Genomic DNA, 20053 nt, shown 5'->3' on the forward strand with positions numbered 1-20053 from the left:
ATTGATGTTTTTCCACACATTTAGCCGGACCGCTTGGGGGCAAAGGCATCCTCAAAACTGTTTACAAGAAAAGCAGGTAAAAATTGCGCAAATATTGTCGGTTAAGATCAAATGGCTGTGTTCAGAATAGAATAACAACCCAAGTCACATTCGTGGTCCATAAGACTTCAAACCCTTCGGCAAACTCCCTCATCATGAGACCAATCCTCAGCAAACCCCCAGCTTGCGAAAGGTCGCCGGATTCTGGGTGTTTTGGCAGGAAATGATATAGTTGGAATGGGGCGCGGTGGTGAGCACTGCACTGGCGACACGCCGTCCAAGGCGTGAACTCAGACAGCGATGATATTTCGCGATATCCATTCAACGCCGTGCCACCCCCGTTGTTGTCGTCATCACCACGGCGTGGCGTTGTTGGTCGGTCGCGTCCTCGGCCGGCGCGGCGTCGCTGGAAATGCGCATGTTTCATAATATTTCGAGGTGTGCGAGGCAGGCATTCCGTGTACATACGTACGTAGGTAAATACGTGCCAAGCCAACAACAGCTGGGCAGCCTTTACAGGGTATTTAACAAGAGCGGGTGGTATATGGCGGTTTGGTGGATGGCAGTGTTGGCAAGCCGCTGGTGACGCCATAGTTTTCCGAAAGTTTTGGAATATGATACTATGGATTATGAATTAGTGATAACACGCTTGGCATGAAATGTCAAGTCAATTTAAAAATATTTTCATTCGTTGTTATTATTGTAGAATTCCTATTTAACGAATGACAGATGAAATTATGTAATTTATAACAAACTAAGGAAAAGGGCTCATATGTGTACGGTTATGTGTACGGGTATTCTGCCATGCTGGGAGTGACGGGTTCGATTCCCATTCGGTTCAGGAACTTTTCGTAATGGAAATTTCCTTGTCTTCCTTGGACATAGAGTATCTTCATTGATAAAAGGTTAAGAATTTACAGAAGAAGCTAATGAATTTTAGGGATATCGCGAAGGATTACTAAGAACTACCTAAAAACACTGGATATTACGGAAAGCAGCTGAAGATTGTAGGATCATACTGATGATTTTGAGGACAACATGGTGATTTCGGGGAAACTAGGAAAATTGATCTGCCGTGTCGCATCTTAACCCTCGAGCAGTCGCGTCTTCGGCCACCCTCAGTGACATCACGCATACGCTGTGTATCACAAGCGAGCTTTTTTCATGATTCGTGTAGAGTAAGGTGGCCCACACTTACCAAGTCTTACCTGCTGAATCAGTTGTTTTGGACTCCCAGAATCTACGTTCAAAATTTGAGCAAAATCTATTAAGCCAAAGGGGGCGCTCAAAACGTTTGAAGTTTGTATGGGAGCAGTTGGCCAAATGTATGTAGAAATTTTAAGTTTTCGAATTTTGCCGCTAGGTGGCGCTGTAAGCGTTCGCTAACACAGCGCAACATTTGTTTGTCTCAAGAGCAAAAGTATGTGTCTCTGACAGATTTTGGGTCGCTGAATCCGAATCCGGGCTCAGATTTCCTCCAGCAAGTCACAGCTTTGAGGTATACTTCAATTTATAGGACAAAATATGCGATTTTGGGCTTTTTTGACTGCAAGCCGTTAAGCAAGGAAATATTTTATTGAAGCAATAAAATAGTAAATTGGTCAATTAACATCTAAATTAACGACTCATGCAAAATATTTCGTTTTACCAAATCAAATTTGATATATTTAAGCATTTCTTGTTAGTATGTAAACTTGCATGCAGCTTTTGGAGGGTGACTTGTATGGGAAATATCGCACCTAACACAAATCGCCTAAAACTATTAAATTAGTTTTGGTAAAACGAATTTTTTGCATGAGTCGTTATTTTAGATGTTAATTGATCAATTAACCTTTTGATTGCTCAAAAAAAATATTTCCATGCTTAATGGCTAACAGTCAAAAAAGCCCAAAACCGCATATTTTGCCCTATAAATTTAGGTATAGCTCAAAATTGTGACGTGCTGGAGCAAATCTGAGCCCGGATTCGGATTTAGCGGCCCAAAATCTGTCGGAGACACATAAGTTTGCTCTTGAAACGGATCAAAAGTTAATTTTTGTTACGCTGTATAATCAAACCCTCTGGTATTACTGTAGGTGACAGTGTTGAAGACCGCGAAATGATCCAAAAATTATATAAATGAAGTTCCGTCAGATGCAAGCAAACTAGACGTAAAATTGAGCCGGACAAGCCCATGAGTGATAAGAATATTTGAATGAAAAGCGTGGAAAACGATAATTTTCCACACTTGGAAAGATTGCGTGCGCTTCAGTAAAACTGTAAAATGGAGACGCTTGGTATTTCATTATAATTCAAAACGGGAAATGCCAGAGGTCGAATTGCCCCACCTCAAGGAGCGTTTCACCCCAACAGTTTTTCAGCACCCAAAACGTAACACTTTTTTTAAATTGTTAATTTGATTCGGTTAAACAGATATCACGCGGACCAGAAGTTGGCGTCTCTTAGTCAATTAAGTAAACTAACTTTCAAAACGCAAGACATCCATAAAATCATCTTATTCTTAGCTATTGGGCCACGTTTGCTTAGTGGGTGCATATTACCCCACCTTATCCTACTGAGTACACGACGCGACCGCTCCCGAGTGAATATAGCGATTCCCATATAACATGGGACAGGGGACACCTACGCTGCACACAGCAGTAACGGAGTTCAAAGAAAGAAGCTGTGGATTCTAGCAGTAAACTTATGCTTTCAGAAAGAATAGGTTATTTCAAAACAAATGGAACTGAGGACGACAAGAAACTGCGGTTTTTTAGGGCAAGCTATCTGTTATCGATCAAAAAACGATCAAATCTGACTATACACATGTCAATGGCTGCTCCTCCGTGATTGATCTGAGCTGGTACCAATTGCACTGAGATCCAAATTAATAAGGGTTGGGTCACTCCACTTATTCTCAAAGTGCAATTTAAGGCCTCTTCGTGTGTCAGTCAAGTATGGCGTAGTCCAAAATCATTGACAAGGCCGTGATTTGCACACACACTACTAAACGATTTTGTCGATGTTATATTTGAAACTAAGAATTTTAATAATTTTACCTTATTGATCACTTACCTGAGCCATTTACAAACTGGACTAGAGTGTAACGAACTAATCTTGCTAAATATTAGGTTCCAAGATAGACTCAGAACCGTAGATTTTATAAAACTAGCTGCCCCACACACTTTGCACTTCTTCTTCTTGTTTTTAGCACACGATTTGAGACATGATTCCTTTTTGCTTAATTTTAAGAATTCTGCAACCGTACACTAATTTAAAAAACATTCACAATATACACTATACAGTAACACAAGTCCTTAGTTTGTTTTCACATTGATTATTACATTAACTTCACTAAATTTTAACACCAAAAACCGAATTGTAAATAAAAACATTCTGGCCAACTCCCATCCACATCGTAAACTGTGTTGCAGTATAGACCTCACTCATTGAAACAACCAACACTTCTGCAATTCTCTGGTTGAGAAGAATACCATAAGAATTTTACCCGAGATGATGATTCTTGTTTATTATTTTCTACCTGCTTTTCAAAGGGTATCAGTGATATGCAACGCGTACATACACTCAATGTCGATGAACGTAGAAATCATATCGGTATGGGTGAAAAATCATTGATCATCACTTTTAGAGATGCCAAATAGATTTGTAAAGTTATCCTCGACAAGCTTTGAAAACGTCGATACTATTCAACTTTTTAATAAAAACTGCATGAGTTCAATATTGTGCTACAGATACGTTGACATTTATTTTCATTCCATGAATTTAAAAAAACTCGCAAATAGAAAAAAATACATTTAAATTTAAAAAATATAGAAGTTCGGCAACCCTGCCCGCGTATAAGCAGGAAACAAAAACAAAATATAAACAACAACAAACCTTCCCGTTTCACCGGTTCTGTGCGAAGCAAGTATGCCGCAATTGACTAAAAAGCGGAAAGCCGCGGTGTTGCGGTGGATTTCGAGGAAGAGAACAACCAGCGGCAGCATCCAGGACACGATTCGATCTAGTGCACTACCCACAAACACGGTTCCAGGCGAAATTTCTCAGCCGGATAACAAAACTGAAGGTATGTTTACATCTGTTTCGATTTTCCCAACAAATTTTACTGTTTTTATGTCTGAGAATTGAAGAGTAATCACAACTTTTTTTTTTCAATTTAGATCGATATTTCAGCAGCGACGAAACACCTGGTCCTTCGTCATACTATCCAACCGACGACTCCGACATCGCATCAGTGTCGTTTCCTGCGAGTTTTGTTGAAGATACCATTCTCGCCGAAGACCGATTCCACGCAAACAATGTTGTAGAGCTTCCGGTCATGGACTTGGACATTTTGCCGTTGCCACAATTGCCATTGGACGACACATTCATGACGGATTGGTTGATAGGCAAGGAGGAGGAGGAGGCAAGAAATGATCAGTCGATGTCGATCACATACGCTGAAGCAAATGAATCGTACGCCACAACTTCTAGAGTGGAGCCATTGAGGGGAATTGACGATGGAAGTTGCATGGAAGCTCTAAACTTTTCCATTGAATCTGTGCTTCACTCACCACTGCTTGCTGCATCTAACGAGGAAAAGCAATCCATGCGTGTTTCACCACTTCCGTCGGTACCAGGAGAGGACGTTGATGATGAACATTGTTCGGTTAGAAGCGACTCCACCGAAACAGGCAAACAGGTATCGCCAATATCACCACGTTTCTGCGGCAAAGAAAGAACCACATATTCGGAACTCAGTTTGCTCGGTGTCTCGAATACATCGCAATTGAGTTGTAGCACTGATTCCCTTGACGAAATAAGCAAACCAGCTCTCACAGAATCTTTGAACAGTAAAAAGGAGTGTTCGAATAATAATTTCGGTAGAATTTTGTAAAACTTCAATATTCCATGAGATAATATCATTTTTATTGCAGGCGATGCAAGTTATGAAGAGTCTGTTGAAATGCCGGTGCCGTATCGTCGTGTAAGACTGACAAGGTCAAAAACTACTATCATTGACATTCCAGGTAGGCCCACTGAATTACATGAGCGGCATTTGGACTGCTACTGCCCTGCCTGCATCAAATGTGCAGAATTCCAACAAAAACAGCAATCGGAGGTTCAAGAAAACACCCTGTCGAAACAGTGTGTTGAAGATGACGATCCAACAAAGATAAAAATGTTGGAAATATATGGAAAGTTTGATGGACTCGTGCTTCCTACAGGGACGTATGATCCTTCTCGATCGTTCGTCAATGCCGCTACCGATGGATCCAAAAACACATCAAAAGCAAGAAGGTGATAATGACAATTTATTCCATAAGTACAGTTGAGCCTCTTATAAGGTTATGCGACTCACTTTAGGAATCGTCCATTAATTACATTAGGTTTTTTAACGAAGGGGAGTTCGAAAAATCTTATGCAAAAACCACAGATAAACAGACGTAACACCTAGAACGATTTTCTCTAAAAAGCATCGCTCAGTTTACACTACCACCATCTGATAATAATTTTTCACAAGTATGGTTTCGTGCAAAACGCCTACAGCAGGCGCTAGTATTAAACGGCAGATCGCAAGGAAAATGATGCGTGCGCCTCTAGATGTGAAATTGTCTACCAAATCAATTAAAAAATGCACCTATGTTACGTCTGTTTGTCTGTGCAGAAACTTTCAGGTTTTCATGTTTAATATCTTGTAAAGCAAGAGGGGTTGAAAATTAACGTGATTAATGGACAGACCCTTGAGGCCAGCGGTAAACGCGGGGGTATTCAGCATGACCATGCTGCATGTGACGGGTTCGATTCCCGCTCGATTCGGGAACTTTTTGTGATGGAAATTTCCTTATTTTCCTTGAGCATAGAGTATCTTCGTGCCAGTCACATGTATATCGTGCTAAATGGATATAGCAGAGGAAGCTCTCAGTATCTGTATAGGGTGCGTGTACCAATTATGGCACTACCTAAGGAAAACTATTTATACAAAAATAACGAGGAGACCAACGAATGTCATCAATATGTTAAAAGACAGCTTAGTTTCCATACTTTACAGAAAAAAATATTGAAACTACTTTTAGTATTTATTAGAGCGTGTACCAATGATAGGAACCCTGTACCAGTTATGGTTACATTTTTTAACTTCGGTTCCATTTCGCACTATTTGCATGCATTCCTTATGGGGTTAGCCATAATTGGTACACAATGGCGAAAAAGGGTGCAAGGAGGCCGAAATTTTAAGGAAAATGATTTATTTCTACCATGATTTAAGCAAAATGTGGAGTTTAAATGAGTGCGACCATCATTTGTGAACGTGATCTGTTGTTCACAAATTTTTTCAAAAAAAAATTCAAAACACTGCAACTTTTCATACAGCGCATCAAACATTCTCAAATTTTGACTGTTTGTTTACCTACTACATATATGTGCATCTGTTGCTTGGATGACTGATTTTGGTGGGACTTCTAATGGTTTCGGCTTACAGTCACAGAAATAAGCATTGATTCTTTTATTTCATCGCCGACGTTTCGATCCTCAGGTTTGAATCTTCTTCTAGCCCCATATATGTATATGATTCGTTCTCGTAAAACACTATTTTTTAGACAACTTATTTTTGAACTGTCATATCTCGGAAACCAGTGAACCGAATTTAATGAACTTTTGAACGTTTACATTGATGCTTCTCATGTCATTGAAACATACACTCCCGATCAAAAGTTTGGGGTCACCCCGTCAAAAACATGTCATTTTTTTAGGCCCATATCTTCGCCAATTTGCGTCAGATTTAAAAACCCTAGGTTTCATTCAAAAGATAGTAAGTCAAAGAAACTGAACTGGATTTAAAAGAAACTTTTTAAAAAAAAATGGTATGTAAACTTAACCCAAAGTTGCCAAATTTTCTAAAAAATGAATACAAACTTACGGCAGTGTCGCTGGAAATTGGGTCGAACAAATTTTAAGATGAGAGCGGTAATATGACCCATTTTCTATTAGATTTTAACTGCTTTTTACAAAACTTAGCTAAAAAATGTAGAAATAAAGTTATTAAGTAAATTAACTCTTCATGACATGGACCAAAAGTTTGGGGTCACCCCTCAATATGATGTATCAGCTAAAAGTTTGGGGTCCCTTTCGTAAAACATGAAAAAGTATACTAAGTAAAGTAAAATTATAATTTGGTGATATCTTCGTCATCTATAGTTCAATTTTAATTCTTTTTGGCTCATTTCAAAGATAATTAACTAAATTTACATTTGATGTCTTTAACTTAACGCATTAAACCAGTGGTGCTCATCCTGCGACCCGCGGGCCGCATGCGGCCCTCCAAGCCGCGGAGTACTTTAAGACGAATCGAAATTTTTGAACGATTATTTGAAATAACTCGTTAAATTTATTAAGAAACCAAATTAATAAAAAAAATGCTGATCAATTTTCACAGTGTTGAACACAAATTAAATGATAAATAAACAAAAAGAACAATCCTTTCTGGTAAGATTCAAAATCGCAACTCCGAAATATTTCGGTATTTCAGCAAAGTCACGAAGCCAGCTTATAGTTACTTATAAGTGATACGAACCTAATGAAAATTTGTCAAAAATGTGATATTGAATCATTTAAAAATTAGTTGCAGTTTTTAAGCGCAGTCAATGCAACGCTGAGCAAATATTTCACATTTCGCCTTTTTGAAGAACATAAAAACACAAAGCACGAAGTTTTTGACAAAATTCTCAACAAATCTCAACTTGGTTGCCAATATTGTTTAATTTTCACTGTTTGTTTAAATTTCTATTATAAGACTCACACATTTCTGAAACAAAACCTACGAATCCAATTTGAATTGTCCAAGCTAAACTTCTGAACGAACTTAAAGAAAAAAAATCTCAGGCGAGATTCATAAAGCATCTTCTGTGTCCTTTTGGATACATTTTTGGAGAAACTCCAGGAAACATTGTTAGAGAAAAATTTTAAGCAACTCTAAGCGAAATATATGGAGAAACTCAAATCATCCTGGAGAAAATAAACCTGAAGAAACTCAATGAGCAGTTATGGCGATACTGCATGGAAATTATAGGAGCATCTCCTAGAAATATGTTTGTCTTGCCTACTGCGTTTTTTGACGTTTCAAGTTTCTAGCCAAGACCAAATCCCCGGTCAAAATGTATGGAAGATCGATTTTCAAAAACTCTCAATTTTTCCATGCTTTTGTCTCATAAACCTTCCTTGGGTGAAAACTAACAGAACAAAACTAAGACGACCAAAATCGGCCCTTCCGTTCGCAAGTTATGCGTGGTCCCACGTATGCCACTGCATTTTTATATATATAGATTCCTCGAGCAACAAAAAGAGAATTTTCAGGAGTAACTACAAACAAGATTCCAGGACCAACTGCATCAAGACACGAAAGATGCCTAGAACGCCTGAGGAAAATTTAAACAATAAATTTGAAGCAACTTATGCAGCAACTTTAGAAGACAATGTTGAAGAAACTTCCGGAAACAATTGTTAAAAATCTAGTTTTTGAAGAAATTTAATGATGAAGTATTTCATCAACTTTAGAAGAGACTTATGGAAAGAATTTACTTAAATCTTCAAGAAACTCCTGGAAAATTTTCGGAAAAATCCGGAAGCTATTCTAGGAGAAATTCTTGGAAACGATTAATGAGGAATTCCTGAAGTAACTTCAAGGCAGTTCCAAAGGCAAATCTAAGAGGAGTTCTTGGAGGTGTTCCAAGAGAATTCTAGAAAAACTAAAAGAAACTTCAAGAAATTTCAGAAACTTCAAGAAAAGCAACTCCACAAGAAATTTCAGGAGAGTAATCCAGCAAATAGATTATAGCAAATAGGGCAATAGATTATAAAGTTTGACCCTTACACAAGTTCTGAACAGTTCAGATTTTTAATAAATATGCTTTAGAAATGTTCTTTTTGTTGTTTTTGTGCATCGATGTTTTATGTGGCCCGCAGGTCGATCCCGAATTGCAAATTTGGCCCGTGGTATCCTTTAGCCTGAGCACCACTGCATTAAACGATTTTTGTATATAAAAATGTTATGTAAAGTTAACACATTTCACCACACTTCAAAAAATAAAGCAACTTTACGTTAAGTTTTGGTATGCAAATTTCAACAAATATGTGTGGTTCAATGTCTATGCAGTACGTATCATTCATTTAGTTTCAAATAAGCCAAGAAGAATTAAAATTTAATGAAAGATGACAAAGATATTAACAAATCAATTTTCCATGTTTTACGATTGTGACCCCAAACTTTTGGTCGATGACATCAAGGATTAATTTACTTAATAACTTTTTATTCTAGATTTTTCTGCTAAGTTCTGTAAAAATCAGTTGAAAGCTAATGAGAAACTCCTCCAGGAATTTTCCCTAGAATTCCTCCAAAAGTTTATCATAAAATTATTCCAGGAATTTCTCCAGAAACTCATTCAATGATTACTTAAAAATTGATTTAGATAATTTTGTTTCAGAAATCTTTTCAGGAATAATTTAAAAAAAAATATTGAAATGTTTATAAGTATCTCCACGAAGGAAAAATCATTCAGGGAATCCTTGAAAAATTTCCCCTGTATTTGTAATTTCATGAGGTGCTTCTGTAAAATCCGTGAAGGAATATGTGAAAGAATTCCTTGAGAAATCTCTGAAGAAAAAATGAAAAAAAATCCATGGAAGAACTTCTGATGAAATCCCGTACTATTAGTCATAAAAAATCCACTGAAGGAGTCTCTGAAAATATTTCTAGAGGAATTCCTGAGAAAATTACAGAAAAAATATATGGATGAACTTCTTAACGAATCCTTGGAGGCAGTATTTAATAAATCTTCTGTCTAATTTCTCTAGAAATCGCTGGAGATATTCTTCATAGAAATTTCTGGAGAAAATATCTGGGTAGTTCCTGAAGAAATTCCTTGAGTAATACCTGGTAAAAATGCTTTAGAAATCCTTAGTGGAATCGCTTCAAGAATTTGAAAGAAATCCTGGAGAAGTTTTCGAAAAAATACATAAATGCATAGGAGGAACTCTTGAAGGAACTGCCGTATGAATAAGGTAGGAATCTCAGGTGGAATAGATGCATGGATAAATTTATTGAAGAATTCCTAAACGAAATTTTGAAGTAACCGATGAATTTCTGAAAAAATACTTGGATTTTTTTATAAAGGAATTCTTGGAGGTATTTCTGAAGAGGAAACGTCTATAAATTACGTCACGCTTTGAGGAAGGAGAGAAGATCGGCAAAGTGTGGGTGATTCATAAACAAGCTCTTGACGAATTTCTAAAGGGTTCTTCATGTTTGTCCTTTCACTTTAGCCATGAAATCTGTTTCTTTCTGTTCATAGCATTGTTGTTAATTGTATATCACGTGACAAACACGAAGCCACTCTTTCTTCAAAGATGTTAAGGAAATTTTCTTTACGAAGTATCATACAAGCATGTGTGATTATTTTGTGTTTTGTTTTAGATACCGAGCGGAGAGTGCTGAAAATTTTTCGCAAATCGTGGTTCCAAGATGGAAAAAATTGGTCGGACGTCGAATAATCGATTACGATTATTTCGTGAAGTGGATTGTTATGGCACAAGCGGTTCTATGAGGTCAAATCTATGGCTAGTGTGTAACGTCTGCAGCATTTTCGTTAAGGGATCATCCGAAGAGCCAAGTAGTGGTACACGGCTAAGATTTTCTACTTCTTGGGCAATTTTAAATATTGGATCTACATATGCTATGGCGCAAGAATTTTTCTCCTTTTTGGATATCCCTTTCATGGATAGAAAAGCGTTTTTCAAAGATGAAATAGCCATGGACACCGTACTTGAAACCGCATTGGAAGAATCTCTTAACAAGGCAGTCCAGGAAGAGGTGAAACTTGCTACTCAGGAACTGGAAGAGAAGCAGTTGCCCGAAAATACACCACCCAATCTGTGTTGCGAGCTGGATGGTTCTTGGGTATTGCGGAGTAATGGCCACCGATTCAACTCTGCTTCCGGATGCGCCGCCATGATTGGAACAAGGACCAAAAAGGTCATCTACATTGCTACGAGGAACAAAAGGTGCTCAGCTTGCAACCGTACCGCGTCACGATTAAAATCAAACAAGAAAATCACTCCCCACAAATGCTACAAAAACTATTCGGGGGCATCAGGGGGTATGGAAAGTGATGTTATAATTGAGGGTTTTAAAAAGTTGTACGACAAGGGTGTAAAGTTCACAACCGTCATAACAGACGGTGACTCGACAACCGTGTCCAAATTGAAAAACCAATGCGCATACGGGCATGAGATTAAACATCAACTGTGTTGTAACCATACAATAAAAAATGCAGGCAAAAAACTGAGAGAAGTATGACATCGTATGGTAATTTATGAAAACCTTGCATTTATTGATTTCATATTTTTAGATCAAATGTCCTAAGCAATACGCAGATCAAGTTACTAATCGCTTCGAACGGATAATGAAAGACGTGAGAAGTGCAATTAAGTATTGCGCTGACAACGGATCTAAGGACGTAGAAGGCCTACGACAGGACATTAGGAATGTGCCATGCCACGTGTTCGACGAACATTCTAATTGCAGAGACTATTTTTGTGTTCACAAAGGCGAGACGAGTGACTCCCCTTGTATTATCGCAGATTTGAAGAGATGTGGAGTATGGGACAAAATAATTGTCGTCATGGAAAAACTGGCGTCAAAAGCGGAATTTTTATGCGAAAACAAGACCAGTAACTTGTATGTAGCTTCACATTTACCATTTTATGCATTTCACACCAAATTGGGCAAACAATTTTGTAATTTCACTATAACTTTTCTTGAGCTTTTAGCAGAGCTTTTTTACTTGAAACACTTCCTAAAATTTAATAAACCACTTCACTATTACGTAGGGTCTGGGACCATTTGGGCAGGAGCACCTATTTTGGGCACTTGCTGGTATTACTCAGTCAATTTCAAACCGATTGACTTGAACTTTTGTACACGGCTAGATACTGTGCGTATCTGATCGTGTCTCAAAAATCAAATCAATCGGTTTACAATTGACTGAGTTATAGCAGCAAGTGCCCAAAATAGGTGCTCCTGCCCAAATGGTCCCAGACCCTACTTTACTTTTGCAAAAAAAAAAAAAACAAAACAAAAATTAGTAACTTTTATCGAAAAACTAGAAAGGACGAGCAAATTTCTTGTAATTTCACTACTGTGGTTATCTTTGGGCAGATAGGCTTATTTAGTACGACTTTCATGCTTTTTCAGTGTCGAGTGATCGCCCGAAAAATGTTTTTGTAATTGTACAATATTCTTCTTGATGTAACGTCCCAACTGGGATGAAGCCTGCTCTATATCGCTCATTTTTTAACAGTACAAAAACGGTGCAGCACTCACTATAATATTGACATGATATTATTTGCATACCTCAGTCGAATTCAGTGTGAAATGTTCAACAAATTAACAAACACATCTAACACTTGGAACTTATTCAATTTCCATATTGAATATTTTTGTTATAAAATGGAAAAAGTGTTATATCTTTTTGTGATGAAAATATAAATTAAATAAGTTCAATAAACTTTAAATATTCAATATAGGGCCGAAAACTTGTTTTGTCGCATATGCAAGTATAATGTTGGGAAAAGAGTGGATACGATGAGCCGCGGGTCCTATCAGCGTCGCGTCCAAATAACTGCATTGATGTGCAACGAAGGCTACGCGTGGCACGACGGGTATATGGAGAAGTTCACCGGGCAGCCTCCAGGGTTCTGGACGAAAAAAATGTTTGCGGAGAAAACTAAGGGTTTGGATAGAACACGAAAAGCGCAGAAAAAGTCTAAGTTCAAACGCCGTTCGAAAAACGTTACACAGGAGAAAGAAGTTGATTACGGAGAAGAGGCTGTGGAGGCAGCAGAAAACGCAATGTGTGAAAGCTCAAAAATTGATGTTGATGAATTGCGATTAAAATATCAGGTATGACATTATGTCACTTCATACTAATTTGGTGTGTATTTGGTAGAATAAAAGGTTGAACATTTCAGACTTATACTAACTAGCACAATAAATTTCTACCAAAGAACCCAAACTGCTAACCACGAAAATTAATATTCAAACGTGTTCTACAAAACTACTAACATGATTAATTTCTTATTTTCTTATTCTTTTTCTTATAAAAACTATTTGTCACTTTGAATTTCATTCTTCCAACACCAAAAATGTCAACGATAGTCTGGAAAAGTACAATTAATCTCATTTAGGGGTTTCTAGTCTTGTTTCGATTTTTTCAGAATACGATTGAATTATGAAATTGCTTTTATAAATTATTTTACTGGTAATTAACTTTTAAAGTATTAATCGATAACAGATGCGTACGTCCACCGAACACCAGCTGACGACATGTAAAACGATCACGGAGATGGAAGAATTGGCCAGAGGCCGTATTTTGTGGAAGTTCATCCCAGAAGTCGTAAATGCGAGAGAGGCGACAAAATGGAAAAAATGCGATACGCTGCTACAAAATACGAACACGTGGAACTTGCTCAAAACTAATCGTGCGGTAGTCGGATTAGTTTTGCGACTTTTGCAAGACCAGCAGGCATTGACCTTCGATGAAAATCGCATATTTATCGATCCGTGTCATCAATTTTTGTGTTGTGTTCCAGATGGTAACTATACAGGCACAAGTTTAGAGTAATTTTATTTTAAACAATTTTTTAACGTCCGCTTGCAGCAGTCTCAAGTGATGGTTCCATGATTCTACTAATAAAGAAAAAGGAATCGGCTGGCAACCTAAGAGAACTTGCATCATCACCGAAAGGAGTCCTGGGATGTAAACTCAAAGATGGAAGTATCAGTTTGGATCGTAAGACTACCATGGAAATCCAAGCATCTCTTCACATTTGCTGCAGTAATCAGTGTCTGGTTTTCTTCATGCTGGGTTCCAACGCTTCGAACTATTTATTCAAAATTGTCGACAAAGATGTGAAATACTTTGTATCGAACATTGAACAGAAGATAAATGTGTTTTTTGACGATTATTTTTTGAAGAAGCTTGTTGAAAAGCAAATCGTTGTGAAACAGTAAGGAAAAAATGATCGCTTATAGTTTTTTTCCTGTCGTGAATTCTCAAATATACAATTTTTAAAACAAAAATACTCACTGAAACTTCTTATTTATTTAACACTCAAAGAAAAAAACTTTATCGTCGTCTTGATTTCAGCTTTCGTAGAGCTTCTCCCTGCTAACAAAAGAGGCTGCATAAGAGCTTATGCAACAAATTCATTCAGAAGAAAGCTTTTTTAAGCTCTTATCCAGCAAAAATGTTAATTGGGCTTGTTGATCTGATATAGAAAAAGCCAATTAAGGAAGATTTATAAATGCTGTGGCATATGTGGGATCGCGCGTAACTTGCGCACGGATTGTCTGATTAGCGTCGCCTTTGTTTTGTTCTGTTTGTTTTCAGCCAATAAAGATTTGAAACAAAAAGCACGGAGAAATCAATGTGAATCAATTCATTTTCTTGCATTTTGTGGACGGGGAATTGGACTTGGAGTGTAAAAAACGCAGTAGGCAAGACAACACTTGATATTATGACATGCAATTGTAAAAAAATCTATTTACATACGTGCAAGAAATAACGAAAATATACTACTGCGCGAGTTAATTAGACGAAAAGGGGCGATACACAAATTATGTCACACAAAAATCGACCTTTTTAAACCCCCCCCCCTCCTTCTATGTCACACGTTTTGTAAAAGACCTCACCATTGTTTGTATGGTTCGTCCCATTCTGCCAACCCCCCCCCCCCCTTCCCCCTTAAACGCGTGACGTAATTTGTGCGCGACCCCAAATAAGTTCAATTGGATGCTTCCCGGTTTTATTGTTGGAGGAAAATAAAAAAACGTTTGAAATTGATAATACTCATAGTGGAAAAGCAAGAACAATAGAGTTAATAAACTATAGAGGAGGAATGTCGCTGCTGTTCCCTTTGTTCTCGCTCGCAAACATGTCGGGTATCTATCTGTCAAACTGCATACTTTTTCGCTTTGACACTTATAGCCCGGCCTATCTCCGCCAGCAAGAGATGTTTCGGCAGCGACGCCAGCGACATTCTTCCTCTATAGTTTATTACCTCTATTGCAAGAACACACTGCAAGATGAATTAATCCACCGCACAAATCATAAACGACAGTTTTGTTTGTTTTGCATAAACAAATCTGTATAAACAAATACCATTCACATATACTCTCGTACAGTTGATGATCATTCTTTCACTAATACAAAAGCGAAAGACTGTGACGGCGTATCGCCTTTTAAGCAGCTCATACATTTTTGATCAATAACGGCGCCAGCCACGTCTTTATAGTCAGTTGGGAAGGGAAAGGAATGTTAGAGTGCGCTGGTTGTTGCTATTAAAGACCGAGAGCACCTCTGCATCCCCACAACCAGCACGGACTGGGGTAGTTGTTAGACGGAAAGGATGGGAGATCTGGGAGTCACCGTTGGTTCGGTGATGCGATCCATGGATAGGGGATATTTTATAGTGTTCGTAAGGTGTAAGTTTGTGTGATGATTACTATAAAGGACAAGCGACACAGTTCGCTTTGGTTGCATAACTTGTAGGCGCTATATACACTGTGCTGTGCATGTTGGAAGGAAGGGAAACGAATTTTTGCAATTCGTTTCTGGTTCTAGCGATGACTATGAACATATGAATATACATGACTTGTATATGTAGAGAAGAGAGCGAGAGAAAATGGATAGAAAGATACAAAGTAGGACGGAAGGGACGGGCCAGGGATTGAACCTATGACCTTCTGCATACGAATCAGAATCGGTAGTCACTAGACCACCAAGCCCATCAACTGCGGTTTTTTAGGGCAAGCTATCTGTTATGTGAAGAAACTGGCAATTGATGGTGATGTTTGGAGACATAATAGGGTTTTTTTTGAAGAAGTTGAAGAAGAGATTCCTGGAATTCTTTTAAAGATATGTACATTCAAGAATTTTTCCAGAGATTTTTCCAGGGCTAATACAAATATTAATTCTGGAATTTGTTAAGTGGCTCATTTAAGAATTCTTTCTGAGATTTCTGCAGTATTGCCTTTACAGAATGTTCCAAGAAAACTTTCAGAGTTTCATCCGAGAATACTCCTGCGATTTCTCGAAAAAAAAAATGCTCAAATGAATTCCTCCACATTCCAAGAATTTGATTCTTTTTGGGATTATTTGAATGATGCTTTCAGTATTTTTTCAAGAAGTTTTCTTGAAGCTACTGCAAATATTCCACCAGGAATTTCTCCATAGATACTTTTGGAAATTTCTGCAAAAAAATCTTCAAAAAAAAAACTCATCCAGAGATTCTTTTAAAACTTCCACAAAAAAATCCTCTCTGCTCTTCCAGAGTCTTCTATACGAATTATTTCATAATTCCTTCTACTTGCTACTCCAGATGTACTTCCAAGAATTCTTTCAGATCTTCCAGAGATGCCTATGGAATTTTCTTTCGAGATTCCCTATAATTTTTTCCAGCAACTCCTCTGTAATACAAAATATCCTGAAAATTCTCCTGGAAATACTCCAAGGAGTTTATCTTAAGATGCAATCAGGAATTCCTTCAGACAATTCGTCTAAAGATTTCTCCAAATTTATACCACATTCCTTCTAGAAAATAATCCAGACTTTTCTGTATGTATTGGTTCATGAATTGTTCCAGACGATACTCTAGATATTTTTCCAGGAATTATTGCAGATATCCCTTATGGTTTCTACAAGAACCGTTCCAACATTCCTCTAGAAATTCATTCAGAAATTCTACCAAGAACTCCTCTAGAGATTCCTGCACATTCAAAATAGATTTGCAGGCTTGGTAAAAACGCGCAAAGCCGAATCAGTAAAAATATTAACATCAATCCCAGCCAAATGTGACGCTTGGCAGTCAATTCTCAGCAATGAACTGTTGAAATTGCTAAAACTTCGACAAATTTGTTGTTTGCTGATTACTCGGTTGTGCAAATTCAGCAAAAGAATGAAAAAATGCTGATATCCCGTCAATCTGAATTAATAAGTGTGTGCACGAAGTCTTGTAAGAGTTTCTCCTACAAGAGATGAACCAGCCTGGAGCTGAAAAAAAAGTAAGCAATAATAATAATTCCTCTAACGAGTCTATTGGGAATTTCTCCAGTAGTTTCTTCAATGAATGAACCAAAAGTTTAATTGCTCCAGATATTTATTCATGAATTCTTTTGTAGATTGCTTGAGCGACTACTAGAATCTCTGGAAATATTTACAAATGAATCTATAGTTAATCACTTAACGAGGACTTGGAGGAGTTTATGGAGTAATCTCTGGAACAACTTCTGAACAAGTTATTCTTCATCTCTGGAGTGAGGGAACATAGGTGGACGCAATCTAAATATTTGTTAACAAGAGTGTAGGATAGTTAGGATTTAATGTATGAACTATTTGTAATCCAAGTATGAACTGCATTTAAATTTATTATATTAATAAAAAAATCACTGTATGAATCTATTAAGAAATCTCTGAAGGTTCCTTAAAGAATTACAGTTGAATTACAGAAATCTCTGGAATTATTCATGAAAAATGTCTGAAATAATTATTGTTAAAAGTTCAACAGAAACTCGTGCATGAAGGTATTTCTATTCATAAATTCTTAGCCCATGAGCTACTACTAGAAGTAAGATTGGAAGAGTTCCTTGAAGAAGCATTCGAAAAACTTCTGAGTAGAAATCCACGATTGCATCTTTGGAGTAAATCCTTAAGGACTCTATAAAGAAAATTTAGACTAATCTTAGAAATATTACAGAAAGAACTAGTAGAGAAATCTCTGAAGAATACCTGTGATTACTAAAAGAAACTATGGAGGACTTCTATGAGGAGCCCCTGAAGAATATCTGATCAATTCCTGTGAAAATTCCAGTAGAAATATCTTAACAATTTCATGGAATTATTCCTATAGGAATCGACGCAACTCTTACAGAAAATTCTGGAGGAATTTCAGGTGGAATTCTTGGAGGAATCATTGGAGGAATTCTTGGAGGGATACCGAATAGAGCTAATGAAAAAAATCTCAAGGCCAATTCATGGAAGAATTGAAGTAGCATTTCTTAGAGTAAACTCCAGAGGACTTCACGGTGTAGTTCCTAGATGAAAACGGAAGAGTTCCTGAGAGAAGTTTGGGTAAGTTTCTGAATGCAAGCCATCTTACTTTTGAAAACGGCACATGAAAAAATCTATTGTTCTTTAGGCTGATACAAATTTAATTTTAACTTTTTGTCTACCCCCCCCCCCCCCCTCTTCAAAATTTTTTGGCTGGATTTTGCATTTTGAGGGGGCAGATAAAAAAATATTTATCAAAATACCAGGTCTTGCCAAAAATTCTTTAACAAATCCGATGCGTTTTGAAAATCTTTCAAATTAAATGCTTTATTATTTTTATTCCCCCCCTTCGACCAGCCAAAGAGTGATGGGACAAAAAGTGAAATTCATATTTGTAACGAAATTATCAAAAAAGTATAACAAGAAACGGTTTGAGGATATTCAAAAGACCCCTTTAATGTCTTAAAAAATCGATAAAAAATAAAAATTCGAGAAAAAAGAAAAAAAGCTAGGAAAACGATAATAAACAAAGGTTTTTGGAAAATTGAAATTATATGACATCTTACATAGATTCTCGATTATTAATACTCTCAGTATATTTTTTTCTGAAAGTCACATGTCTTTGTTGCCCTTTACAGGCTTGAATAAACTGTCTGGCTCTCTAAGGTGGGGCATAAGTTCGACCCTAGATGTTTTTTTTTTATCGAAGCACATACAAATAAATGAATACTGTGTGATGATTCCACCATCCATGAGCTAACATCAAGTGCCTTTTCAATTTTGGGTTACAACAATTTTTGTATGTGTGCGCTTATTTGAACTCTTGCCCCCTCACTGGGCAGAAGTTCGAATCTAGTATTTGTAGAATTTCACTAACCGTACCCCAATATTTTGACACTTTAGTAATAGCAATAGGAATTCCTGAAACCAATTAACATTTGATTTTGGATGGGGAATCCCGGGTAGACGAGAATATCTAATCTAAATCATATCTCAAATCGAACAGTTTTTGTTGTCATAGCTCGATGTGTTTTTGATGTGTTATTCAAAAATTTAATGAATATCACACGAATAGCTCAAAGTGATATGATATCAGTTTTTGTTCTTGTCGAAATAGCTGAAACTTTCAACATAAGAACAAGTTTGGCTCTTAAGCACGAAATGGAACACATACACCCATAGAGATGGCTTAATGTTAGTGAAATGCCATCCCAGTTAACCACGTATCGCATAAGGATGTGCATGTGATATCGGATTTACTTGCATCAAAAATCAGAATCGCAAAATGAGCTAAATCTTGCTGCAAAAACTTTGATTCAATTTGTATATAAATCACCATTGCGATTCATTTAAAACATTTCGAATTGGAATCACAACATGCCGCAAATAACATGATTCAAAATCGCTGGAAGTGGTTTGAGCTGACAGATCATATGTAAGATCAAAAACTGTCGAACGATGTCGCAGCGACTTAGTGAAAATTTTTCACCGACACCCAAATTCCGAAGTGTGTTGCCAGCCACCGCACCGAATTATTGCATTGATGATTAAAAATCCATGGCAGTACTTACAAGTAATTGGTTGTACCCGCTGAAATCCGAAAAAACACCAAGGGTCCTCTAAATTCATGTGATTCGTAGCCCCGATCGACCCGTTCACTCGCTAAACTGACCAGTTTCCCACCGTCGACCCGGAGAAATACGTAAACAATCCACGATACACTCAAGCACGACAAGCCGTTTGGCCACGGCTCCGCATCCGTACTAACCGTCTTGTTTCGGAATTTCAACTCTAGCTCCGAACTTTTATGCTGCAAATCAGCTGGTAACAGAAGCGGGTGGGCAACGCCCACTGACTGGGCGTTGATGTTTTCTCCCGATCAGAATAAAACTCTTCTTGGCTAGCAGCAGCCTTTGCTTTCACTCGTAATCCGC

The 20053-nt window shown here is 37.5% G+C and overlaps 3 protein-coding genes across 3 annotated transcripts in view; 1 reads left to right on the top strand and 2 right to left on the bottom strand.

The window, feature by feature from the left end:
* LOC109622675 (uncharacterized) overlaps positions 1–20053 on the bottom strand; it is a 517321-nt gene that overhangs the window by 46095 nt on the left and 451173 nt on the right. The window lies entirely within an intron of this gene.
* Positions 1–20053, bottom strand: part of LOC109413726 (6-phosphofructo-2-kinase/fructose-2,6-bisphosphatase 1) — a 393602-nt gene that overhangs the window by 44002 nt on the left and 329547 nt on the right. The gene's annotated exons all lie outside the window — the stretch shown is intronic.
* On the top strand, positions 2954–6680 carry LOC115259899 (uncharacterized). The gene is made up of 3 exons (XM_062850902.1): positions 2954–4105; positions 4200–4901; positions 4956–6680. Exons 1-3 carry the CDS (start codon positions 3949–3951, stop codon positions 5321–5323), a joined length of 1227 nt encoding a protein of 408 aa, XP_062706886.1. The 5' UTR covers positions 2954–3948; the 3' UTR covers positions 5324–6680.

The sequence above is a fragment of the Aedes albopictus genome, chromosome 2 (genome assembly GCF_035046485.1).
Source record: "Aedes albopictus strain Foshan chromosome 2, AalbF5, whole genome shotgun sequence".
Classification (NCBI taxonomy): domain Eukaryota; kingdom Metazoa; phylum Arthropoda; class Insecta; order Diptera; family Culicidae; genus Aedes; species Aedes albopictus.